Source organism: Coturnix japonica, chromosome 5 (genome assembly GCF_054131305.1).
Source record: "Coturnix japonica strain WE chromosome 5, WE-NBRP24, whole genome shotgun sequence".
Classification (NCBI taxonomy): Eukaryota; Metazoa; Chordata; class Aves; order Galliformes; family Phasianidae; genus Coturnix; species Coturnix japonica.
The window spans coordinates 18,379,847-18,402,309 of NC_140667.1; the positions used below are offsets into that span (position 1 = coordinate 18,379,847).

Here is a 22,463-nt window from a genome sequence, read left to right on the forward strand (position 1 = left end):
GCAGTGGTTTTGTCTTTGCAGTAAGAATAACATTGTGTAACTAGATTTCAGTTGGCCAATCTTTATTTGCGCTGTAGCAATTGATGAAACAAATACCACATGCAACAAGAAACCTTACCCTGGTTTTCCAGACATCTATTACTCTACTTACAACTATTACAGTAGAGAGAAAACATTCACATTAAACTGAGCCTGTAAAGCATGGGTAATTTTGAGACAAATCAACATAGGTAAGCTTCAGTGAAAACCACACAGCTGTAATCAGTTTTTCAGAAGCACACTGATGAAAAGTACAAAAGAAAACTTGTTCTTTGGACAAGCCTTAAAGAAGAATTACTTATATAGTTATGAATTCACAAAGCCACAGCAGTGGTCCACAGATAAAAAAAAAAAAACTAATCATTTAGGCAGAGCGTACTTATTTCATAGTCTGGCAGATGATGAACCAATTCTGTAGAGGATCTCCAAAAGACATTAACAAATATTCATTCTTTTAGTAGGATAGGCATGGCAAAAGCCCAAAGAACACTCCAGCATGGCAGAAACAAAAGTGGGGCATAGCATGCAATGCGCAAGCAGGCACATGCTTGAAATGTAACACGGCCTCAAAATGGACAGTTATGTTAACCCAGGTCTGGCTATTCACCATGAGGGAACACTGCAGTGGCTACAGCTGCAGGAGATACCCTTGTCTGTACACAGGTGCACTGCCTTCAAAAACCTTTCTGTGTGTGTTGGGACTGACTGTTGAGGTGGGGATAGTAGGGCTAAATATACAAAATATGAAAACAACAGAAAAATAATGACAGTTATTAAACATCAAACAATTTTACAGCAGTTTTCAGTTTGTGTTAATAAAACTATACTGATTTACAGCAACGAATAGCTGGTATTCTACATAGAACAAGATTTGGGGCTAAAACTTTCCCCCACCGTTTTATTTAGTGGCAAGGATATCTTGAAATAATTTCCTTTAATCAAGCAACAAAACATTACTTTTGCTTTTAAACTTTGTCCAATATAATACAAGTTACATTGACTTGATAATTGCATCACAGTGTCATGGATTCTTGTTTCATACCTGCACTGATTATCTTCAAAAACAAACAAACAATAACAACAACAACAACAACAACAAAAACAACCAAACCAAAGCAAAACAACAACAGAAACAATGAAAAAAACCCAGCCCCACAGTTACAGATAATAACTGTGATCTCATATAAAATGAAGGCTGAAAAAAAAACACCAAAGGAAAAAAAACCAAAAGCCTGCACCACAGAATCAAACATCTCGCTGTAACGAAGAATGATTATGGACATTAATTTATCCACATTCTAAACTACGATCCATGGGATCATAGTAAGTGATCCAAACTTGAGATCAGCAATTTCTCACCCCCAATTCCTTCAACTCTAAACCAAACGCAAAAGTGAGTAGTTGTGTGCAAACAATTTTGAGATTCAACATTTTGAGAACTCTGAGAACCACTGCTGATAGCTACTTATGGTGATCAAATTAGCAACCATGTGGTGCCAAAGGGTTATATAGTCCATAGTAAATAAATAAATATATTAAGCATTATCTGTCCCATAAAAAGTGTACTGTACAAACTGTTGTTATTAGTCTTTTAATCCCCACAAAAAGAAAGTTTATACACTTACATTTCATCATCATATTCCTTTGGAGGTGACACTGCAATGACTAAGTCAATCCAATCCTGCAACAGAAATGAACAGGCAAATTAGTACTGCTAAGCATTCCCTTTAGAGGTGGTTAATGGACAACCACGAAATATCAGACAGATGGTCAGAAAGGCAATCTATTCCTGGAAAGCCAGAGGGAACCTAAGGAGATGTCCTGTCCTCTAAAATGCAGTTTCGAGATAGACCTGTTTGATTTTTATCCTAAAATTAAGGAGAAAATCTACTAGACTTGCAATATGCTTTCAAGAAAAAAAAAAAAAAAGTCATTCTAAGTATCTATATTTGGTTATTTTAGCAATTAATACAGTTCTTGTTGAGAATATGTTCACTGTAGCCAAAGTGCACTGTAGCTATTTGTACTTTAAGAAATCAAAGATTAGATAAGCTATTATCAAAGTTCTGATCAGCTTCCAAGTAATTTTCAGTATTAAAGAGAGATTCCATAGATGAAAGTACTGCAGTCACTCAGAATGTAATGTGTTTAAGTACAAATCTCGATGTGTGGTTAACTGTCATAAACTTTTGGAGTAAGTTACAGGCAAGACTTTCAGAGTTGCTGTATACCAATATCATCCACAGATTTCAACTCACTTGGGTGGCATGACATACTTGTACTTTTGACATTTTCAACTTTACTTCTACTGCTGTGACAACATTGTGAAAGAAAAATACACATTATGAGAGTTACAGGTACAATGGAAAAGTATTCCCATATACTTACCCCACCCATGTTCCAAGCATTTGCCAGGGTTGCTTGTGCTTCTGCCAGCCTGCAGTCAATTACTATCTTGCCATTTACAGCCAGTATTTCATCCCCTTTCACTATGCCTCCTGGTGACAGACAAACACAGCATACATACACATTATCAAAATAGTATCCGTGATGGTCTTCTTTGTGTATTTATGCAGTACTGAGTACTATGAATAGTGTATTAACTAGATGTGAGAACTGACAGTAAAAGTTGACACGTGAGTTTTCTACAGGCAAACACAAATGGAATTATTGGACAAGTTTAGGAAGATTTTCTGTAGTAACAGTAGTTTGCCTATCTGGGGTAACCCATCCATATTCCTTATGAATTGTGGTTGACTGTAGTCTGCTACCACTATTAAATTAGCATTACTTAAATACCTGGATGTCTAAGTAGCATTTGTCAAGGCTTTACAGGACTGCCATTCCTTTCCAAAAAGCATGTGTTTAGTTCTCTGAACTTATTTTGATTTGCTAATCTAGTCTGCTAACTGGGACTGGATTTGAGAAGGGGAAGAGGTATATAGTATGGGGTCAGCCTCAGCTATAAAGAGAGACCAACAACAGTGACAAGTCAAAGAAAAACAGAACACCTGAAAAAGAAATTGAGTGTCTGAGAGCTCTTCAGAGAAAAAGTGACTTGAACTTGGCTTGTTGGGACAAAGTCATAGAAGGCAATCTAAGGAGATATCCTGTCCATCTACCTGTTCATCAACACGGCTTTCAAGGTAAGGAAGGATGAGAGAGACTGACCCACAGGAGCATACCCTCCAGGTATGCATGTTCTTGTGGCTTTCAGGGGTAAGCTGTCAGAAGGCCTTTAGTTGGATTTTGGGAGCAAAACCAGGTATTTTACAAACCAATTACCATTGGAAGTAGCATTAAGAACAAAACCAAACAATGTAGCACAGCTATTATGTAGTATCTGCTTTGCACATTAAATCCTACAAATACAATTATTTGGGAAGTGTGAAATAATGAGGACCAGATTTAACTTTCTTTAATTAACAGAATGAGTGATTGTTGATATACAACTGGAAAAAGGGGAATCCTTGAGAAGAGAACAGCTCTGCATTTTTGTTCCACATTATTACAGTTTTTACCACAATAAAAACACAGCAAGAGTGACTATTTCTTAAAGACAATTTATAAAATTTACTTAAGTATCAGTTTAAGCAGCACTCTTCAAACCATGAACCTCTCTTTGCACTGCTCTTAGAGATGAGACAGAATTGGTTGCCTTGGACAGTCTAAGTGAGCTTCTCAGCAACAGCTATAGCTCTGAAATTAGTTAAGAAATCAGTCAGTGCAAGAAGCCACTTTGCAGCTGTACTCAAATTCCCCATTGTTACTCACCATGTTTGTCTGCAGCACCACCCTCATAGATTGCAGATACAACTATCTTTCCAACAGGAGAATCAATTCCTCCCTCAACTGCAAGGTCTAACGATCCTTCCTATTAAAAAAGAGTTTTAGTTCAGAAAAAGCTGTGAATTTTTTCTCAACGTTCCATTCTTCCAAGTAAACACATCTGTACATGAAATGCTTATATGAACTCTTTAAATATCAATCAATAAGGTAGTATTTACCTTTTTAATGCGTAGGAGGCGTACATCTTTTCCCACAATCTGCTCTGGAGTAAACTATGAAAAGACAATGTTAGTTATTTCCATCTCAGCAACATAAAACAATTAAGCTGATCTATGTAGTTGATTGGTGAAAAGAGTCCTTTGCATCCTCTAAAATAGTCTTAGAGGAAGTGCAAAACACTGGCTAGTTGTTTTTTTTTTCCAGTAAGAAAGCTCCCTTTCACAAGGTCTAGAAGAAACAAACAGACAAAGCCCAGCAAGCCAACAAGAAAGAATATTACCCCTCCTAGGCCTCATAATCAAGGATGTTCATATTTTTCTGGCATGTATTATATTAAACTAAGATTTATGACTTCTCTCCTTACCATTGAATGTGGATCAAAGTCTTCCACATATTTCTGGAAGCCCTGTGAATAAAATAAGACACAGTTATAGAAGCATGTGCATGAGCCTCATGTTTAACACACAAACTCCATTTTAGCTATTAATGAAAAAATAGAATTCTGTAAGATAAGGAGGAAGACTGTAAATGGAGAAAAGCACAGAAAGGTAGCAAATAGTCTGTCCTGACAGTCAGAATAGATTTTAAAACCTCACAGTAAATCAGCAGTTAGAACTGGCCATGCTATGGAAAAATTTTGAGCAACTGTTTATTACTCTCCCAGTACTTGGCCATTCTTGGGACTGCCATCACATCGGACACTATTTCACACTGACAGAAGTGACAGTGTGATTTGCATATCACCAACACTGCTCCACAAACGCTAAGTTGCAGGACCAGACTCTTTCAAACTGCTTCTCTTCTTCATGGCATTTTGGGGAGTTGGCTGCATACCATGAGCAAACAAAGGACAAAAACCAATTTTGTTTGCCTGTGGTTCTGCAGAGAACTGAGAGTCCACATCTTATTTAGTATTTACGTAAGAATTAGTTTCATTGCACTTGTGAACTGCTACTTTTGATGAACTAAATGTGTGCAGTTTGATCACAGGCTTCAATGAGGACCGAATTTCATCTTGTGAGGAATAAAACCCAATCATTCATGATTTTAGAAAGCATATCAGTATTACAAACACTTTTTCAAAACTGGGAGAGAGACATTTTACGATGATAATCACCTAAACAACTAATAGATTGAATAGCTGAATTCGTAGAGATATCTGGTACAGTGGCTGAAGTAGACTTCTATGATCTTGGAGCAAACAATTTAGAGGAAAGGACTCCAATCTCAGCCAAGTCACTAATTCATTATGTAACATAAAGCAAGTCATTGAACTCTTTGTCCCAAGTCAGCCTCACAGAAAACAGATGTTGCCCTTGAAGAAAATTTTCCTGGGAAAGCCACTTCTAAGCAGGACAAAAGGTAAAACTTCACAGCAAAAAAACCTACAAATGAAGGAATTACGTGATCTGGATACAACAAATGTACAAATACAGTCATGAAAAAATGAACACATCCTCTGAAGCATCAAATTCGCAATGTAGACAGTGCACACAACATGCACCAAGCAATACCAATTCGAAACCACTGGGCTATTTCTACCTCCCACACATTACAGGGGAAAGTTATAAACATTCTTGACAGTACTGTCAATTACAGAAACATTCAAAAGAATTAACATCTGTAGAATACAGAACATTAAAATGTTTGACTACGCTGAAACAACTACCTGTCTGGACTTCTAGATGGAAGCTAATGCTCCTGTTTTGAGTGGGAAAATAATTTTTTTAAAAAGCATCTATCTCAATGGCATGCTTAGTGGAGTTTCTAGCATTTATATAAAGTAAGAACTGACTGAAATAAAGAGAAAAGAATTAAAACGTACTATTATTCAGTTTCAACCAAACAGTCTCCAAGTTTGATTTGCTATCTCAGTCAAATCCAGTTTTCTGTTCTGACCTGAGCCTTCAGCACATGCCACCTGAATCCTCAACAGTGGGTCTGTTCATAGAAATTCATCTGCTCAAATGGACACTTGAAGGATCATAAATTAGCACATGTATGGGAGACAAATCTTGTCTGGGGGAGTTTTTCAGTGGACCAATGAAAATCTTAAATATTTGACATTTTGCCAGCATTTCACATATTAACTTGACTGCATCTATGAAACAGACCTAATTCATCATTTTCATAAGGATACATAATGGTTAACCTTGAAGTTCTCAAATCATTTTTATTTTCCTTCTTATGCATTACAATTTCACGTATCTGGAAAGCATGCCTACGTAATGATTCTACGTATTAACTGACCCACGCTGAATATCAAGAAAGACTGAAACTAAACAAAAGAAACAAAAAGTCATAATTGATCTTCATGCTTTACTCCAAAGGCTCACACTGTGAGCTTACAGCTTTGCCTCAACACTTCCATATAACGTGACAATGCATATAGCTCAGCTTGTACTAGTAAAGCTGTTTTGGACAGAAAACAGCACCTTTAACAGCAACAGAGAACTTAAGCACAAAGTTCACTTCACAGCATCACCTATCATGACACAGAGCAGTCAACCGAAGAGAGAGAGATGGAAATTCCAGCACTATGGTTATTTAAAGCTGCACAGAGGAAGACAATAAATGTGGTAATATGGCAGAAAATCCTACATAATACGAATATATTTATCATATATAATGCTATATCAATAAGTGCTTTCCACCATCAGTTCCTCTGATTTCCTACGAACAACTATGTCATGATAATAGCTTTGTTTGTTAAGCTAAAAAAATATTTCAGAAAGTATTGTAATTGGAGGCTAAAAGAGAAAAAAAAAAAAAAAGCTCTAGGAATATATATATTTTTTAAAAATCACCCAATCTCAGGACATTTATCAGTGTTAAGCAGTCTTAAATATTGAACTATGCAACAATATGGCTCAGTCTGAACCACCTGTCCAGGCTACAGGAGCCACATGCACACTGCAGCTTTACCAAGGCTAGCAGTTTTCACACACCAGGGCTGTCTTAAGTCCTCTGTTTTAGAAACTGAACAACAGGATTAGAAAAGAGGGTTCAAAACCTACAACCAGTCAAAAGGAGTATCACACAAAACATGGAAAACGTTATTTTACTTGTTTTTTTCTAAATGATGAATTGTAAACCACCATCCTTTTAAACATCTCTTGTGGCTGCAAAAGAAAGAACATGGCCAAACCAGGTATTAACTCCTTGCTGTAGACAAATATCACCTGATAACAAGAGAAATCAATGTTTTTTTGCTCTTCTTGGGACTGAATCATACTTGCACTTTTTAGTACTCGTTCCCTACACAACTGCAATTGAGAGAATACGCATAGCAAAATATCAAATATGAGAAAACAATTCTGAAGGAGCTAGGCAGGTAATGCACACTTCCGTATGCCAAAACTGTTGAGCCCATTCCCAGCCACTTCACAACAACAAATAATTATTTTTGTTCAGATGATTTTGCTGTAACTATGGTCATCATCTGAAATTTCTGATTATGTCTTACTGCTGCTATGTCTGATACACTTTAGCTGCAGTCTTGCAGAATCAAGCTTCACATCTTGCAAGGAAAGTTTAAACGTCAACGGTTCCTTTCAGAAACTCTATGTAGAACCACAGTGAAGTTTTTTTTCATACTACTTAATACTTCCATTTCAGATATTTATTGCTCAAAGTTTGATTATATTAACTGTAAATTATGATTTTTACTCTTTTTAATCCTCCTCTATGGAATTTCAAATTGCATAGAGGTAATGAATTTCTAAACAGAACTAAAATGGAAGTTCCTTGCATACAACTGAAGGAAATAACTCTGCTAGAAGGATTTTTAACTTTTTTTCAATCTCATCCATCTGTCTTTTCTTGAGCAACTTGCTTTAATTCTTCATTTCAATCTATTTATAATAGAGAAGTTTCACAGCAAATATGTCTATAGAAGAGCTGATTACTAGATAGCATTTGAATCTTTTCAGTCTGGAATTTGGAAAGTAGAGGAACAATTATGGAAGAAAGTAACAGAAACATCCATCCCACTGTCAGAAATACAGCTATGAATATTGCGCATGTCATTTATTGTCAGATGTGGCATAAGCTTTTAATTAAATGAATGGAATGCAAATGTGATGTTCTGCACTACATGGAAAGATCACAATGCAATATAGTGTCCAACTCTTGTAACTGTGCATACAGGCAAAAGTCTACACACATACATATAATTGACACATAACACTAATGCTAAGAAAACAAGCCAAAATTATCCTCAAAAATAATGTTATTACTACTGATTGCTCCATCAGTTGTCTCAGATGAAATTTCTGGGCTGACATGTGGGAGTTACCACTTGCCCAAAACAGTATTTCTTTCTTTTCAGAAAGCCATAGCTTATCTTCCCTCACAAAACAGTTCTTGAAGATGCCATATGTTTGGTCCAATTATATTTACCCTATTTCTTCATTTACATTTGAAACAGATACTGGGAAATACAATTAAAAAGTACCTAAATGTGAGTAGACTTTTCAATAACACTGCACCCTCCTTTTATTGATGTCTAAGACACAAAATTGTTTTCTCTTTGCCAACAAAAGAATGAGATGCATAGATATCTTTCAAGTATATTTATGACTATTTACAGGGAAAAAAAAAAAAAAAAGCAGTATAATAAACTTCTTGCTACTTCATTTCTGTTAAAAGAACCCATGAATTATGAAAATGCAAATCAACACAAAACAAGGGAAAAAATAATATACACAGATTCTCCTACAGAGATTAAGATCTATAATGCTCTGGAATTCTACACTCCAGTACAAAAACTGTCATTAATGTGACTCTTGGGTTATGAACAACTGGAAAAATATCTATTTGTACTTACCATTAGTGATTACTTGAAAAGTCTGTATGACTTTTACTTAGCAGAAAATGAAACAAGCACTGCCTCTTTGATAAGAAGTCGACAACAAATCCCACAGTACTGTAACATTCACAAGAAAATAAAAGCATTAAAAGGCTTACCAGGGCCTCTGATTTGATAGTTGGCCTGACCATAACGTTTGGGTCAGGATGAAGCATGACTGGTTTAGAGATTATTGGTACCCCTGGATGTCGCTGGGTAGGTGGACTTGGAGCGAATTGCTACAGGGGTTAAGAAAATTACGATTTACAGCATAATTTATGATAAACCACAATTTCACTAAATATTTCAACATCATTTATGGCAATGAATTTAATGATACTAATGTAACAAAAGGCTTACACAAATATTTTAAATGAGATACTGTCAAAGTTACCAGATGAAAGCACATTTTCTCTAAAATGCAAACAACAACCTTGTCCCTTAACCTCTGGCTTCACCAGCAAGATCATAGAAAAAAAATCTCATCTCTGCTTTTGGCATTCATCCCATTAAGACAATTAACTGAATGAGAAACTACAGAAAAAAAAAAAAAGCTAAAATTGAATGTAAGAAGATAGTGAACTTAAAATGAAATTTTAACCAATCAGTGGCTAAATGGATTTACACAAGATGAAATTCAAAAGGACCGCAGTGATTAGCTTTCCACATAACCGACTTCAAGATAACTCACAGTCAAGAAAAAAGGTTAGTGATGCTAACTACCTTCCCTTGACTCTACAAAGTACAGATATCATCCAGCATGTACTAGCTATGTGACTGATTCCACACTTCTGACTCAGTCAAAACTCCTACTGACGTCAAGCAGAGCTGTGCTCAAGTAAAAACTTCAAAACTGAGCCCCATGGGTTTAGTTTCTGACTTAACCCCAGCAACTCTCGGGACAGTCTTGTCAATGTTTCTCATCAGAAACATGGTCTTTTCCAGATAGTAACTCACATCATACAAGCTCTATCTTCTAAAATTATTTGAATTGCTTCCAGTAAATTGGTTGATTTTAAATTATTATTATTTTTCAAAGAATTTTTGGAACCAGTTCTTTGGAAGTCCCTCAATTCATGTAGACATCCCCCAGTTAATGCTGTTTCCGCCCTACAAAATATGTTACTACTTTCTGATTTCAGAAGAGTGAGAAGGTTCACAGATTAACTTTAATAAAGTCACACTGGAACCAGACAATTTCTCCTGAAGTTGCACAACTTGAAGAGTGCCTTAGAATAGGGAAGACTGGCATTTGGCCAATCTGAATTAAAATCAATGCAAACCGTGAACAAATAAATGTGATTCTTATCAGGGAAAAAAAAAAAAAAAAAAAAAAGAGGGGAGAGGAGTGAGAAAAGAAAAAGAGAGCTCACTTTGAAGCATGTAGCCATAATGTTTAAAATACAGCTCAGTCCCAGCTCTTTGTCTGTCTTTGCAGAAAAGCACTCTTACACGTTCAGTAACGTAGAGACTTTCCACAGAACATGCAAACTTCAACTGTATATGGCTGAAGGGTTGAAATATGAAGTCTTCAGATCATTACAAGTCACTACCACTACCTGGCATAAGGTAACACAAGATCTAAATATATGACTGCAAGTGCCAAATTTGAAATAAATCAACCATGCAGAGTGAGACCCTTGACCTTTCCTTTATGCTACCATTACATGGGAAGTTCATAAAACTACATTCATTATTAACAACAGATAACATACCAGCGGACTGCTTGACACGGCAGACACTTTGCCAACGTGGGAGGTGTTTCTTACAACCTAAACAGTAGCAGACTTAGTACCAGGTTCAGGTAAAAAATATACAGTTGCTAATGATTTTATGAAGGAGTTCCATTTATACCAGGTGTTTTAATACCTAGTTACCAAGAACATACTTGACAGGAAACCTTGTTCCTTTTGTCAGGTATTTGTTAAGAGCTGAATTTGAAATACAGTGATATAGGGGGCAAGAAAACACCAGAGAAAAGGTTTACAGTTTTGAATAACATTAGCAAAATCTTCTTGGTGGACAACAAGAAATCTTCCTTAATTTTTGCCTTGGTTGGCATAAATGCAAGATATTTCATTATTGAAATCAAATGAAATGTTTTTGTTTTACTTGCAAGAAGAGTCCAGGCAGAACTCTTCACCTTCTGATTTTATTATCATGTCTGATACCACATTAGCAATACTAGGTTACTGCTAATACTGCTTATAAAAAGCAGATCTGGTTCAGTATTAGTACTTTTAAGAGCTCAAGAGTTTACTTCTTTCCTTGTATACACTGCTAATTACACTTAGTGAGAACTAGCCTACCCATTACTGAAGGCTGGGTAATTTTTGTTGTTGCCAGCTCTATTTTTCTTTAATGACTCATCTTTTGCTCAAAGACATCTGGCAGTGAAAAACTACCAGAAACATATATTGGAATATGTTTGAGGTTAGATCCAGTTTGGAAGTTCCTTTACTCCCTTTAAAAATCAGACCCTTAGCATTAGGTGCATACACACTTATTTGCAGACAACAGGGAAAACTTGTTATCCATAAGAACATACATCATCTCCATTTCAATGGATCTAGCATATTCTTGGCACTTCAAACTTGTAAACCACATAAGAGGAAGCACTGTAAGAGGTGAAGTTTATAATGAAATATAGATAATTCACATTAAGGCAGTTATTTACATGAAAACAATCTGCCACTCTCCCCAAGTGATAAATTTGTATATCCTTTCTCACTTTAACAAAAATCATGCGAAAGTTGAGTATTTCCAAATAAAAATGCAAGAAACAAACAAACAAACACAATAGTGCAATCAATAAATCCATGCAGAAAAGCATGCCTTAATACAAACATTTGTGCATGTAGGAAAGAAGTGACCATACTGGACCCTCTTTTGCTGTTTGAAAAAAACATAATATTTTGGTAAACAAACTGGAGTATACAAATCCCATCAGGGCTTTGCAAGAGAAAGTGCAATGCAGCAGCTGCCATTTCTCTCCTAGAATGAGATCTGGCACAAGATTTCTTATAATATGTGATCCTCTTTTAGACTGAGATTGTAATAACACTGGAATATTTTCTGAAGAATATATCTTGAGCTCTTTTGTGTCAGTAAAAAGTAAACCTGATTTACAGAAAGATCACCAACTCCTGTTCATTTAAAACTGTTTTACTGTTGAGGTGTTAAATGTTAGATCTTCTGATTTCAAGCTATTTCTTTTCTTCCGATCTTTGCACCTAACAAATAAACCTGATAAAAATTTAAAGACTTTGACAGCAGGGATTTTCACTACATAGATAATTATCTCAGACTTGAATTAAATTTGCTGCCTGACATTTATTACTTTTTTTTTTTTAAATACTCAAGTCCAAATATTCTTTTTAACTAACACATTCTTCCCAACATATTTGCATGTGATGAGTCAGCAACACATGCAGGAAGGATAGAGCTTAAAAATTCCAAGAATAAACAAATAGCAAAACGACCTCTGGACTACATTCACTAACTACCAAACAACAAAAACACTTCATTCCTGCTGATGGATCCAATAGATGAAGTGGATAATGGAGCCAGGGAGGGAGGCTAGGCAGGAGCATGGTAAAGGCACATGCATCCAAACAGATAAGGATGTCACCTGGGAAGCTGGTGATACTGTTAGGACTGGACATTTGGAAACTGGAACATTCAGTACAGGAAGTGGATGAGCTGATGATACTGCAGTAACAGCAAGTGGTGGTGGTGGTGGTGGTGCCACATGTTTCTCAACTTCATCTAAGTTTATATCATCAAGATCTGTGGTATGAAGCTGTAGGCCACCAGCAAACCGCCTCATTGATGTGGCAGAGGAAGAAGCGGAAGGACGTCCACTTGCCAGCTATGCACAAGAGAACAAAAATCTGCCTTACCAGTTAATACATGCAACAGCTCTGAAGAAATTAATGGCAAATCCTCCACCAGCACCCAACCTAACTGCTCCTGCTCTGAAATCTCCTGGCTTCTTGCACACAATATCCATGAAGTGTTTCTATGGAAGCTATTTTACATATCAAAGGAAAGCAACTTTAGACATCCACCAAGTTTCAAGTCAGAAAACAATCTGCATCAGATCGTAATGGAGAAGGGGGAAGTAAATGTAAGCAGCTATCAAAACAAAACAGCTTTGGGTTCCATGAAAACCAAATCTTCAGGAAGATCTGGACTTTCTAATTTCTATTAACCAACACAATAACAGCAAATTCCACAGTCTGAACAGGATAAGCAACTCCCCTCCCAGAAATTCAGGAGAAAATGTTTTCAAGCATGAGAAAATTCACACATGTGCTGTTAGAGTTCCTAACATTTCATTTAGACATTTATCAGTGGTATGATTTAATTATGTAAGAAACTCCAGCTGATAGATGCAACTTAGGAAATATTAAAAGAGAGATAAGCTGTTCTACAGATGCATGCATCTTAGTTTAATCTGACACAATTTTCCCCAGATAGATTTCTGTTGACACTGAGATCTCATATGCCATAATCACATTTTGGTACTAAAAAAAAAAAAAACACACTTTACTGTCAAAAAATAATTAAAAAAAAAAAAGTGTATAAACAGATCTTCATTGCTCTTGTACTCAAGCAGCAGTTCAGGTCTGTAGTACCTGAATATAGTTCTGTTGCATCTATTCCTCAGAAGCATTCTATCTTTACATTTCATATGAGTGCAACATCTTGAGTAGCTTTGCAGAAGTACTATAATAGACCAATAATACACAGTGTAGCAGAATTGGTGGAACAAATACAGAGTATTTGTCTCAGACTAGAGTAGAACTCAGCAACAGTATCTTTAGTCCATAACGTTCCCTCCTGCTTTCCAAAAAGAGGGACAAAGATCCGGTAGTACCCACACAGCTTAAGTTAGGTAGTGACAGAAAACATAGTGTAATCATTCCACCATTCTGGAGACCTGCACCAAATAACCAAATGGACCCAAACCTTTGAGTAGGAAGAACAAAAGACCAGCTGTTTTTTTTTCAAGGCCGCTGCATACCGACTTGTAGGAAATTTGTCTAAAGAGGGCTCCCCCCAAGGGTCCCCTTTGTGGTTGTGTGGTTGCAATTGCTCAGGGTCCCAAGGGAATTCAGTAGATTGCAGTGTTCCTCCTGAAAACAGCTATGCTTGGAAGAAGGCCACACAGCAGGATGGTGGGAAAGCCTCACTCTACACATAGAGGCACGTAGCTCTGAGACACATTCACTGCAATTTCCTTCAGCTGAGAGGACTATTTAAAACAGAGGAACCAATTCTTTGGGAGGTTTTTTCTTTTGTCAGTCTCTTCATGTCACTTTATTAGTTGCAATTAATACTTGTATCATGACTGCAATTCAAGCAGGCATTGAAGAGATGATTAGTGATGATCTTATTTGTACAGAATAATAATAAAAAAAACACAGCTGGATATTTTACTCTCATTTAGTAAGTTTTTATCAGCAACATGTTCTGCCTATCCCAAAAACTGCTCATGAACCAATTCAGTTATTTTGGAGTGATGGCATACTGAAATGGACAAACCAGAAACATTAATATTGACCTTTAACAGATGACATCACCCCTATCAACTATGGAAACATCAAATACAATAGAATCATAGAGTCATTAAGGTTGGAAAAGACCTCCAAGATCATCTAGACCAACCATCAAATTTACACTGTCATTCACCAGCTGCTGACAGTTGTCTTTTTATTCCCTTTTTCCTTTTTTCTCTATTACGTCTGGTAAAAGCTGTTGTTTTTAGCAGAAAACCAGTGAGTTACTTAGAGATCATGCAGCATATAGAAAAGCCATCATTTTACCTCAGGAGATTCATTTTCCACAGAGGAAATCTGTTCTAACCGTGTCTGACAAAGTCTTTCCACCCAATGCTGCACTTTTTCTGATTCTTCTAGATCTTCACGTTCTGTTTCAGACACCTTAAGCATATCACCAGTGCATTAAAAAACAGATTAGAGATATTGTTACAGTACAAAGGCTTGAAACTCAGGATATGCCATTTAGATTAGTTTTCCAACTAACTGTGCTTTTGAGAATGACTTCCTGTTCTTCTCTCTTCCATTAAACTCATCACTAAAGGTGGACACTAAATAAATGCAGAATTTTTGCCTCACTTGAACATAAATTGACAGCAGCAACAAGCACTTCGAAACAGGTTTGAAGTGAAATGTAATTCATTTTTAAACTTTGTTATCTTTGACAATTAAACAAGCTCCCTATTCAGATACTTCCACTGAAGATTCAGCTTATTTTTCTCCAATATAATTTTGCAACTGACAGAAGAATACAACATACCTCCTGTACAAGACGATTTATTTTCAGTTGCTTTTCTTTCTCCAGCATTCCTTCTTTCTCTTTGGCAAGTCTTTGCTCAAATTCCATTTCCTTTTTATTTTTCTTCTGTTCACAGAAACTATCGCTTTTTGACTTCTTTTGCTCCTTTCCTTTCTGGGGAATTATTATTATTTTTTTAAGCTAGATTTTTACATAAGCTAAAAACATGACAAATTTCAAGTTCAGTACATGAGTGCCTGTCTTGAAAAGTGAAGTATAGTGCAAGTATGGAGCCCGTCTTTCATATGTAATTCTTAACTGCATTTCCTCAGCAATTTGCTAGAAATGCAACAATTTATTGAATATTTGAGAGTTCAGCTTACCCCTCTGCAAAGCTACAACTGAGGAGCAGGCAGGCCCACTACAAATCTTTGAACAGTCAACTAGTTTTGATTAGTCCTCTCTAGCTAGTTCGGTTGGGTTAGTTATCATCTCCCTTCATTCATTTTTACATCAGTATGAGATTGACTGCTTTCAGACTCTCATGTACACATAGATGCGAACACTGCTTAAAAAAATAAATTACTTCATACCTCATACATCCTAAACACACCATTGCATGCCTTAATACAAACAAGCACCTAGAAAGGAGAAGCTTAGATCAATGGAGAAACTGAACTGCCCTCAGGAAAGAGTTCCAGAACATAGAGACCAAACAGTCCCTAACAACAGCAGCAAAAATCAACGTGTGTGTGAACTAATACTGTACATAATAAAATAAATAAAATGATAAAAATGTTGCATATACAATGCAAAAAAAGGGTAAGACTTCTTCATAGTCTTTTAGAAGCCTGTGATCTTGTTGGATGAGTTCAGTGGTAAGCTGACTGCTGCTCTGTGGTGAAGTGTAGCTACTGTTGGAAACCCAATAATATTTGGAGGAAAAAAAAATAGAAAACCACAAAGCAACCTTAAGTCAAACATTTGGCTTCTCATGTTTTAACAACAATCTGTTGGAATGTTTTTTGCAGGGCTAGTTAGTTTATTCTTTAATGACAATTTTTGATAAAATTTTATCCTCTAATAAAGTAGAAGATACATTAAATGCTGCCAATGAGATTTAGTAGTGGGTTGACTTGCCATCTTCCAAATAAGTATCAACATTTGGAAAATTACTGAATCGAAAAGCACGCTAAGCAGTATGCATGCCAAAGAGTTTCAGGATATCAACATTTATGAGACAATCTTAGCTGCATTTATTGCTTTCAGATACACCAAGATGAGTCAACCCTCCTGTCCTTTTTCCCCATGGATTCAGTTCATTTCCTATTAAAGTTATTTTAAGTACAGTGATTTTTTTTTTTTTTTTTTTTTATTTTTTAAGCACACACAGAGGAAATCCATTTGCAACTTTCAGCAGGAAGAAAACTTACCATTTGAATATTTTAAAATGATTCTAAAAGCAAAAGGTTAAGCATATAATACTTTCAAGTTTCAGTGCACACTGTGTAACAGAGTTCAACAGGAACCGAAATGAATCTTTATTGATATATGAAAAGGTATTTGGAGGCTCTGTAAATTATCTTGGTCAGCAGACATAGCAAAGATCACCTATTTGTGCGAAGAGGCTGAATTTTCATAACATGTATTTATCTTTGTCAGATGATCCTAACCATACTGGATTTTATATGCTAAAGATCCAAGATGATTTACAATCACTAGCAATATAAAATGGCATCAGAGAACACTGTTATTTCCTGATTCTTTATTAAGGTCAAAAGTACTGGCATTTCTTACCCTCCTAGAAGGTTAAAATAATAGTCATAAAAGATGACTCAAATACTTCCTCTTTCCTCCTCAGAAACTTTGAGTTTTTAGGAGAGAGATCTATGAGCCCTCTTGGACAGTTAGCCCTTTCCCAGAAAATTACCATTGGCCATCACAAAAAACAAACAACACAAAAACCTATGATATAACTAAGATACAATGATAGAAATAAAGAGAACTAAGTAACAGAGGAATGAAATACTTCTTGGAACTGCAGCAATGTTTTAGATGAGACTCTACAGGTTTAAGTATTCCACCAGGCTTAAAGATTTTCTGGTATTTTTCCTCTTTGTGTGTGATTCATGTGCTTGAAAGCCTTTTGCCTTCAGCACTCTCAATGGGAGATTTGTAGAAGTTTAACTAGAAACTGCACGTGACTCCCATTCCATTTTTGCATCTTCAAAGTCTTTTATTATTTATGGATCTATTTATTATTTTGAGTACTTTTTGAGCTGTGCTGAACAGCTTCTGCAAAGCATACACTCTATTCTCACTGCAGCTGGCAGGTTTTGAGAAGTTCTAAGTGTTCAAAAGAACGTATTCCTAGGCAGATGTATCTGAAAAGCATCTTAATTTCTATGTGTTAAATGAAGTGAAAGAGAAGAAAAGAGAGGAATTAAAATTCAAACACACAGCAAACAAGCTCACTTATCACACTTTGTACCTTGCGGATTGTGGGAAATTTTCCTTCATACCGATAAAACCATCCAAAAGCTACAAAAAGGTAAGGGAAAAGTTGTTTTTTAAGAAAAGCCCATGCCTAGTTCAGATCGATTCGTGTCGATACATATAAATGGTTAAAATTTATTTGGAGGTTCAACAAATGCTCAAAATTATAAGACAAGTACTTAAACCACTTCTTCATTAATAGTGCTAGCACATTTAGTCACAAATATCCCTTATATTGCTGATACACATTTTATACTAAGCAAAGCAAATGCAACAGTTAACCATCTTACCATACAGAACCATACAGCCATATGCATTGCTGAGATTTCTATAGTCAAAGTCCTACTTTACACTGACCATAACAAGCCTTATCAAAATGAGAAAGTATTGAAATTATTTCAAGCTTGCAGCAGGACACATTCATGTTTAGGGTGACAAGAAAAGCTCTGTTTCCCACTATTTACACGCAGGTGCATAAACATTAAAAAAAGTGGAGTAAAATCAGGCAAAATAATCTAGCATTATAATTTCCATAATAAATACTGACAATACAGAGTTCACAATATAATCCATGTTTCTGTAGGATTGACATGTTTTGTATTCTTGTTGAAGTATCTTTAGAAAGCAGTGACAACAGCAGTATCATAACCTTTCATCATACCAAAGGACCACATATATTTCTCTAGCAAAAGCAGATGGATCATTCAGTGTCAAGACTGACTGTCAGGAGGAAGAGAAACATAGGAAGGATCTAAATCAGGATAGGAAGTTAAGGCTGGATGGCAAACCTGTCGGCCCAGCTTCATGATCACTTCATCCATGTCATCTGTTTCAAGTTGGTCATGTGCAACTCCCTCTAAATCTACTAGAGAAACAAAGGAGGAAAGGAGTGAGGAGACAGAAATGACAGGTCACCTGGAGATTCCCATGAAATAAAGAGACCAGCAATGGGTGACTAGTAGTTTTCATGAAATAAAAAGTAATTAGTGATGAAGTATCCCGTCTCAATAAATAAATAAATACGTAAGCAAGTAAAGAAAGGAAAGAAAGAAAGAAAAAGGACTGATTGAAGTCTTGTTCAGATCAAATCGAATTCTAACTCCCTGTAACTTCAAAAAGCAGTTAGGATTTACACATGGCCAATTAGTCTGCTCTGCAATAAAGATAAATTTTGCACAGGTCAGTGGCTTTTCCTATTATTAAACCACCAGAAGTCCTGAGATGTCTGGGTTCAGAAACAGATAACAGCCTTCTGTTGCACTGCCTATATGGCAAACACTGTACAGAGAGAACACTGCACAGAAGAGTCAGAACGCTAAATGGATAAAACATTTCCCCCAGCTCAGTTTCTCACCCATGAAAACTGACCTGCCCACACAAACAAAAAAAAAAAAAAATGTAATTGGGTTAGAAAATGACCCAATTTTCCTATAATTATGAAATACCTGCTCCAAAACATTTTCCACTACTTACTTTGTCTAATGTCATTGTAGTACTATCTCCTGTCATATTCTATAGCTTCCAACTTAGCTTCATAACTGTAAATTAAGCTTCAAGCAGCTTAAATTCCTTTGGACAACTTAGATCTCATTGAAAGGTTGCAGTGTACAAAAAATACCCCCTCAATCTCTCAAATAATTTAAATGTAGACTGCCCAGTGATATCAAATTAGGCTCTGCAGCTCTGCAGACTATTTTATAAAGAGTTGTTGCAATAGATGAAAAAAAAAAAAAAAAAAAACCATGAAAAAAGAGGACAGGGAAGGAAATAAAAGATCAACAACAGGATCCATGAAGGAAGGTGACAACAAGATGGGAACAGAAAAAGAGAGTAAGTCAGGTGTGTTTCAAAATCTACAGGTTATACAAAACAGGAAAAAAAAAAGATAAAAAAGAAAAAAAAAAAAGAAAAAGAGCAGGATTTATTTCTCCCACTAATAGATGGTCTATTAAAGATGTTAACACATCTGCTACACATAACCAGCTCACAGACAAATTCATGGATTTTGTAAATGCTTACAAGTACCCTTACTTCCCATAGGATGAGGTCATTGAGAACTAGAAATTCTGATTTCTTTAGTAGATGCTTGCATCTGTACAAGCTCTTAGCATGCATGACCACAGACAGAAACAATAACAATTTTTGTATGAACTCCAAACGCTTTTATGCTAATATTTCATTTTCAACATAGTGATCAGAAAAGCTCAGAGTGAGGAAGATGACATAAGAATACTTCAGCCATAAAATAAATAAAGGAGATCTGAAAATCTTAATAGTAAGAAATTGATTTGTTAAAGGAGCCAGGAAAATCACTTAAGCTTGTAGATTCTTCAGAACTGTTTGAATTTTTGTCTTTTATCCAACACTCTACTATCATCATGCAGTAATAGCTTTTGTTGCAGTTTTTCATCACATTCAATATATTCAATTGCTTACTCAATTGTTTTCTTAACAGTTAAAGGTTACAATTGACTACTGCAACACAACTTGTAGTTCTGTAGAAGCGAGGATTCTTTTTTCTTTTTTCAGGCAATGTGAAACACATGGCCTCATGCTGAGTGAGAATGGGAGATGCTAAGAATGGGCTCAGTCACTTCCTCCATGTAAAAGAGAAGTGAGGGAGCTGTAAGACATCCCTATGGTTCCCAAGTCTGACAAAATAAAAGAGAATCAGGTCATGCTGAAAAAAAGACAGAAGAGATATCTAGAATTTTATGAAAGCTAAACACTGCATTCATTTCTTTCAAGCCAAAAGTAGGGTTACAAGACAAAATACACAAGACTGTGATATCCTTCCTTCATAACACTTCAATTAAGTAATTAACATAATTCTTCAAATAAGAGTGAGGAAGAAGAAAAAGGTAGCATTAGAAAGAGCACAACAAAGAACATTCATTCTCTCCAACTCAAACTGCAAATCTTGTATTAGTTTTCTGTTTTCAAAGTTTACCTCCCAAGGCCTCTCACTAAATACAAAACTGTTAAATTACTTACTGATATGATTAATGTAGAAGCTCAAAACTATTCCCAAAACAAGAAAAAAAAAAAGAGCAGAAATATTTGTCTCTCACCCCTTCTTCATACCTTCCTTTACAAAACTAACAAACCTATGACGTCTTACAAATGGAAGAAAACTAAAACTTACTAGAAGTGACATCATCTTCATTGAAGTAAAAGCTCTTACATGTATGTAATTCAGCATTTCTTTTTTGGTTTATGTACATGGATGTACAATCACGTATACAAAAAACATAAACACACTATTTTCATGTGGACATATAATGGAAACCACATGTCCAGTGTTTCAAGAACACCTCCATTAGAAGGTTGGCAAGTGAAACACAAAAACAACAAAGAATGCAAAGTATCTGAACCCCAAACTAAAGAGATCATGTTTCAAGCAATGATTTCTTACTTAACTTTTTGTCTTTTTCTTCCCTGCAGCTGATTGCAAAAAACCATGATTGAGTGATTGTAGCATTTGTGAGCTGGGTAGCTGCTAAGAGCCATTAAATACAATTTCCACATGTTCCCAGTCTCCTGAAAATCACAGACTGATCACTAACCCAGCTTAGACATACAATACATTCCATACAACTCGATGCATCTGAAACAAAAAAAAAAAAAATTACCAAGGAATCAGACTGAAATCAGCTACTTACTTTTGTGTTTAGAACGAGGAGCAGAGTGCACTTCTGCAGTTACAGTTTTCAGAGGTTTGGGAGGCTCCTTAGGCCCCCAGTCTTCTTCCCACTCCTTTTTAAATTTCTCTTCCTCTGCTGTTATCCTATGTGGAAATAAAATGCAGCTATGAATACAAAGTATAAAAATAACAACACAGACGTAAATTCATTAGAATTGTTAACTTTGCTATATGTATATTTCCATTAAAATAATGCACCGTAAAACACCTCTTGAACCAAACCAAAATCCTTTCAATGATTTAAGAGTCATTTTTTGAAGAACCTAATCACTTCTTTCTAATTTGCTGGAAATATGTTCAGACACTAAATGAGCATTTACTTACACATTCAAAACATTTCAAAACATTTCAAACATTTCAAAAAGGGGGGGGGGGGGGGGGGGGGAGGAAGATATTTTAATGTTATTTATTCATGGTCTTTGATACCTCAACGGCTATTAGGATAACCTGTAAGCAGTACCCATGTAAATTCATATCATATACAGATATATAAACAAAACAAAATACATATGTACAGATATATAACCAAATTCACAAATTTTAAGACAAGAGGAGTGCACAACAATACCACCACCTTAACTGAAGTTACCGTTTTTCCTTTTTTTTCTTTTTCTTTTTAAAAATTGAAGTATATATTAGAAAAATAGCCAGCTTTAACTGAAACATGAAATGTAAAAGTATCTACAACATGCCTAGAGTCAGAAGTTCCAGTGACAAATCTTTATTTGGATCTTATTTCTATTTCGATGATTGCTTCCTAAAGCCATAGTTCTAGGCTTCACTATAAAAAAAATCTCATTTGACAGCGAAACATAAATATTGTTGAGACACAAAACTCATTGAAGTCAGCATTTTAGAAAAATAGTCACACTGCAGGAAAAAGCAGTTCATAAAACAAGGAAAATACCTAGAAAGGCACCACAATCAATAAAGGGACAGTTTGAAGGAAAATTCTGAAAATCCCATGTTACAACAGTACTACCACATGACCCAATAACTTGCAGTTTCACATACAGTGCCTTTAAGCAGTCTAAGATCTATTCTTGGCTCTAGCGTTCTTGAACC

At 35.8% G+C, this 22,463-nt stretch overlaps 1 protein-coding gene across 19 annotated transcripts in view; it reads right to left on the minus strand.

Annotated features, from left to right (window-relative positions):
• Positions 1–22,463, minus strand: part of USH1C (USH1 protein network component harmonin) — a 42,465-nt gene that overhangs the window by 743 nt on the left and 19,259 nt on the right. For 2 of the 19 annotated variants that reach the window (XM_085548591.1, XM_085548590.1), the window contains exons 14-25: positions 21,358–21,482; positions 17,691–17,740; positions 15,221–15,373; positions 14,728–14,844; positions 12,528–12,767; positions 10,612–10,668; positions 9,016–9,135; positions 4,412–4,453; positions 4,047–4,100; positions 3,814–3,913; positions 2,428–2,537; positions 1,665–1,720 (exon numbers count right to left, since the gene is read on the minus strand). In XM_085548591.1, the coding sequence (XP_085404717.1) occupies positions 1,665–1,720; positions 2,428–2,537; positions 3,814–3,913; positions 4,047–4,100; positions 4,412–4,453; positions 9,016–9,135; positions 10,612–10,668; positions 12,528–12,767; positions 14,728–14,844; positions 15,221–15,373; positions 17,691–17,740; positions 21,358–21,482 (1,224 nt within the window). Of the gene's footprint in view, positions 1–45; positions 768–1,664; positions 1,721–2,427; positions 2,538–3,813; positions 3,914–4,046; positions 4,101–4,411; positions 4,454–9,015; positions 9,136–10,611; positions 10,669–12,228; positions 15,841–17,690; positions 17,741–18,483; positions 18,561–21,357; positions 21,483–22,463 lie in introns of those variants that run through there. The other 17 variants (XM_085548605.1, XM_085548604.1, XM_085548597.1 and 14 more) reach the window with 13 other exon arrangements.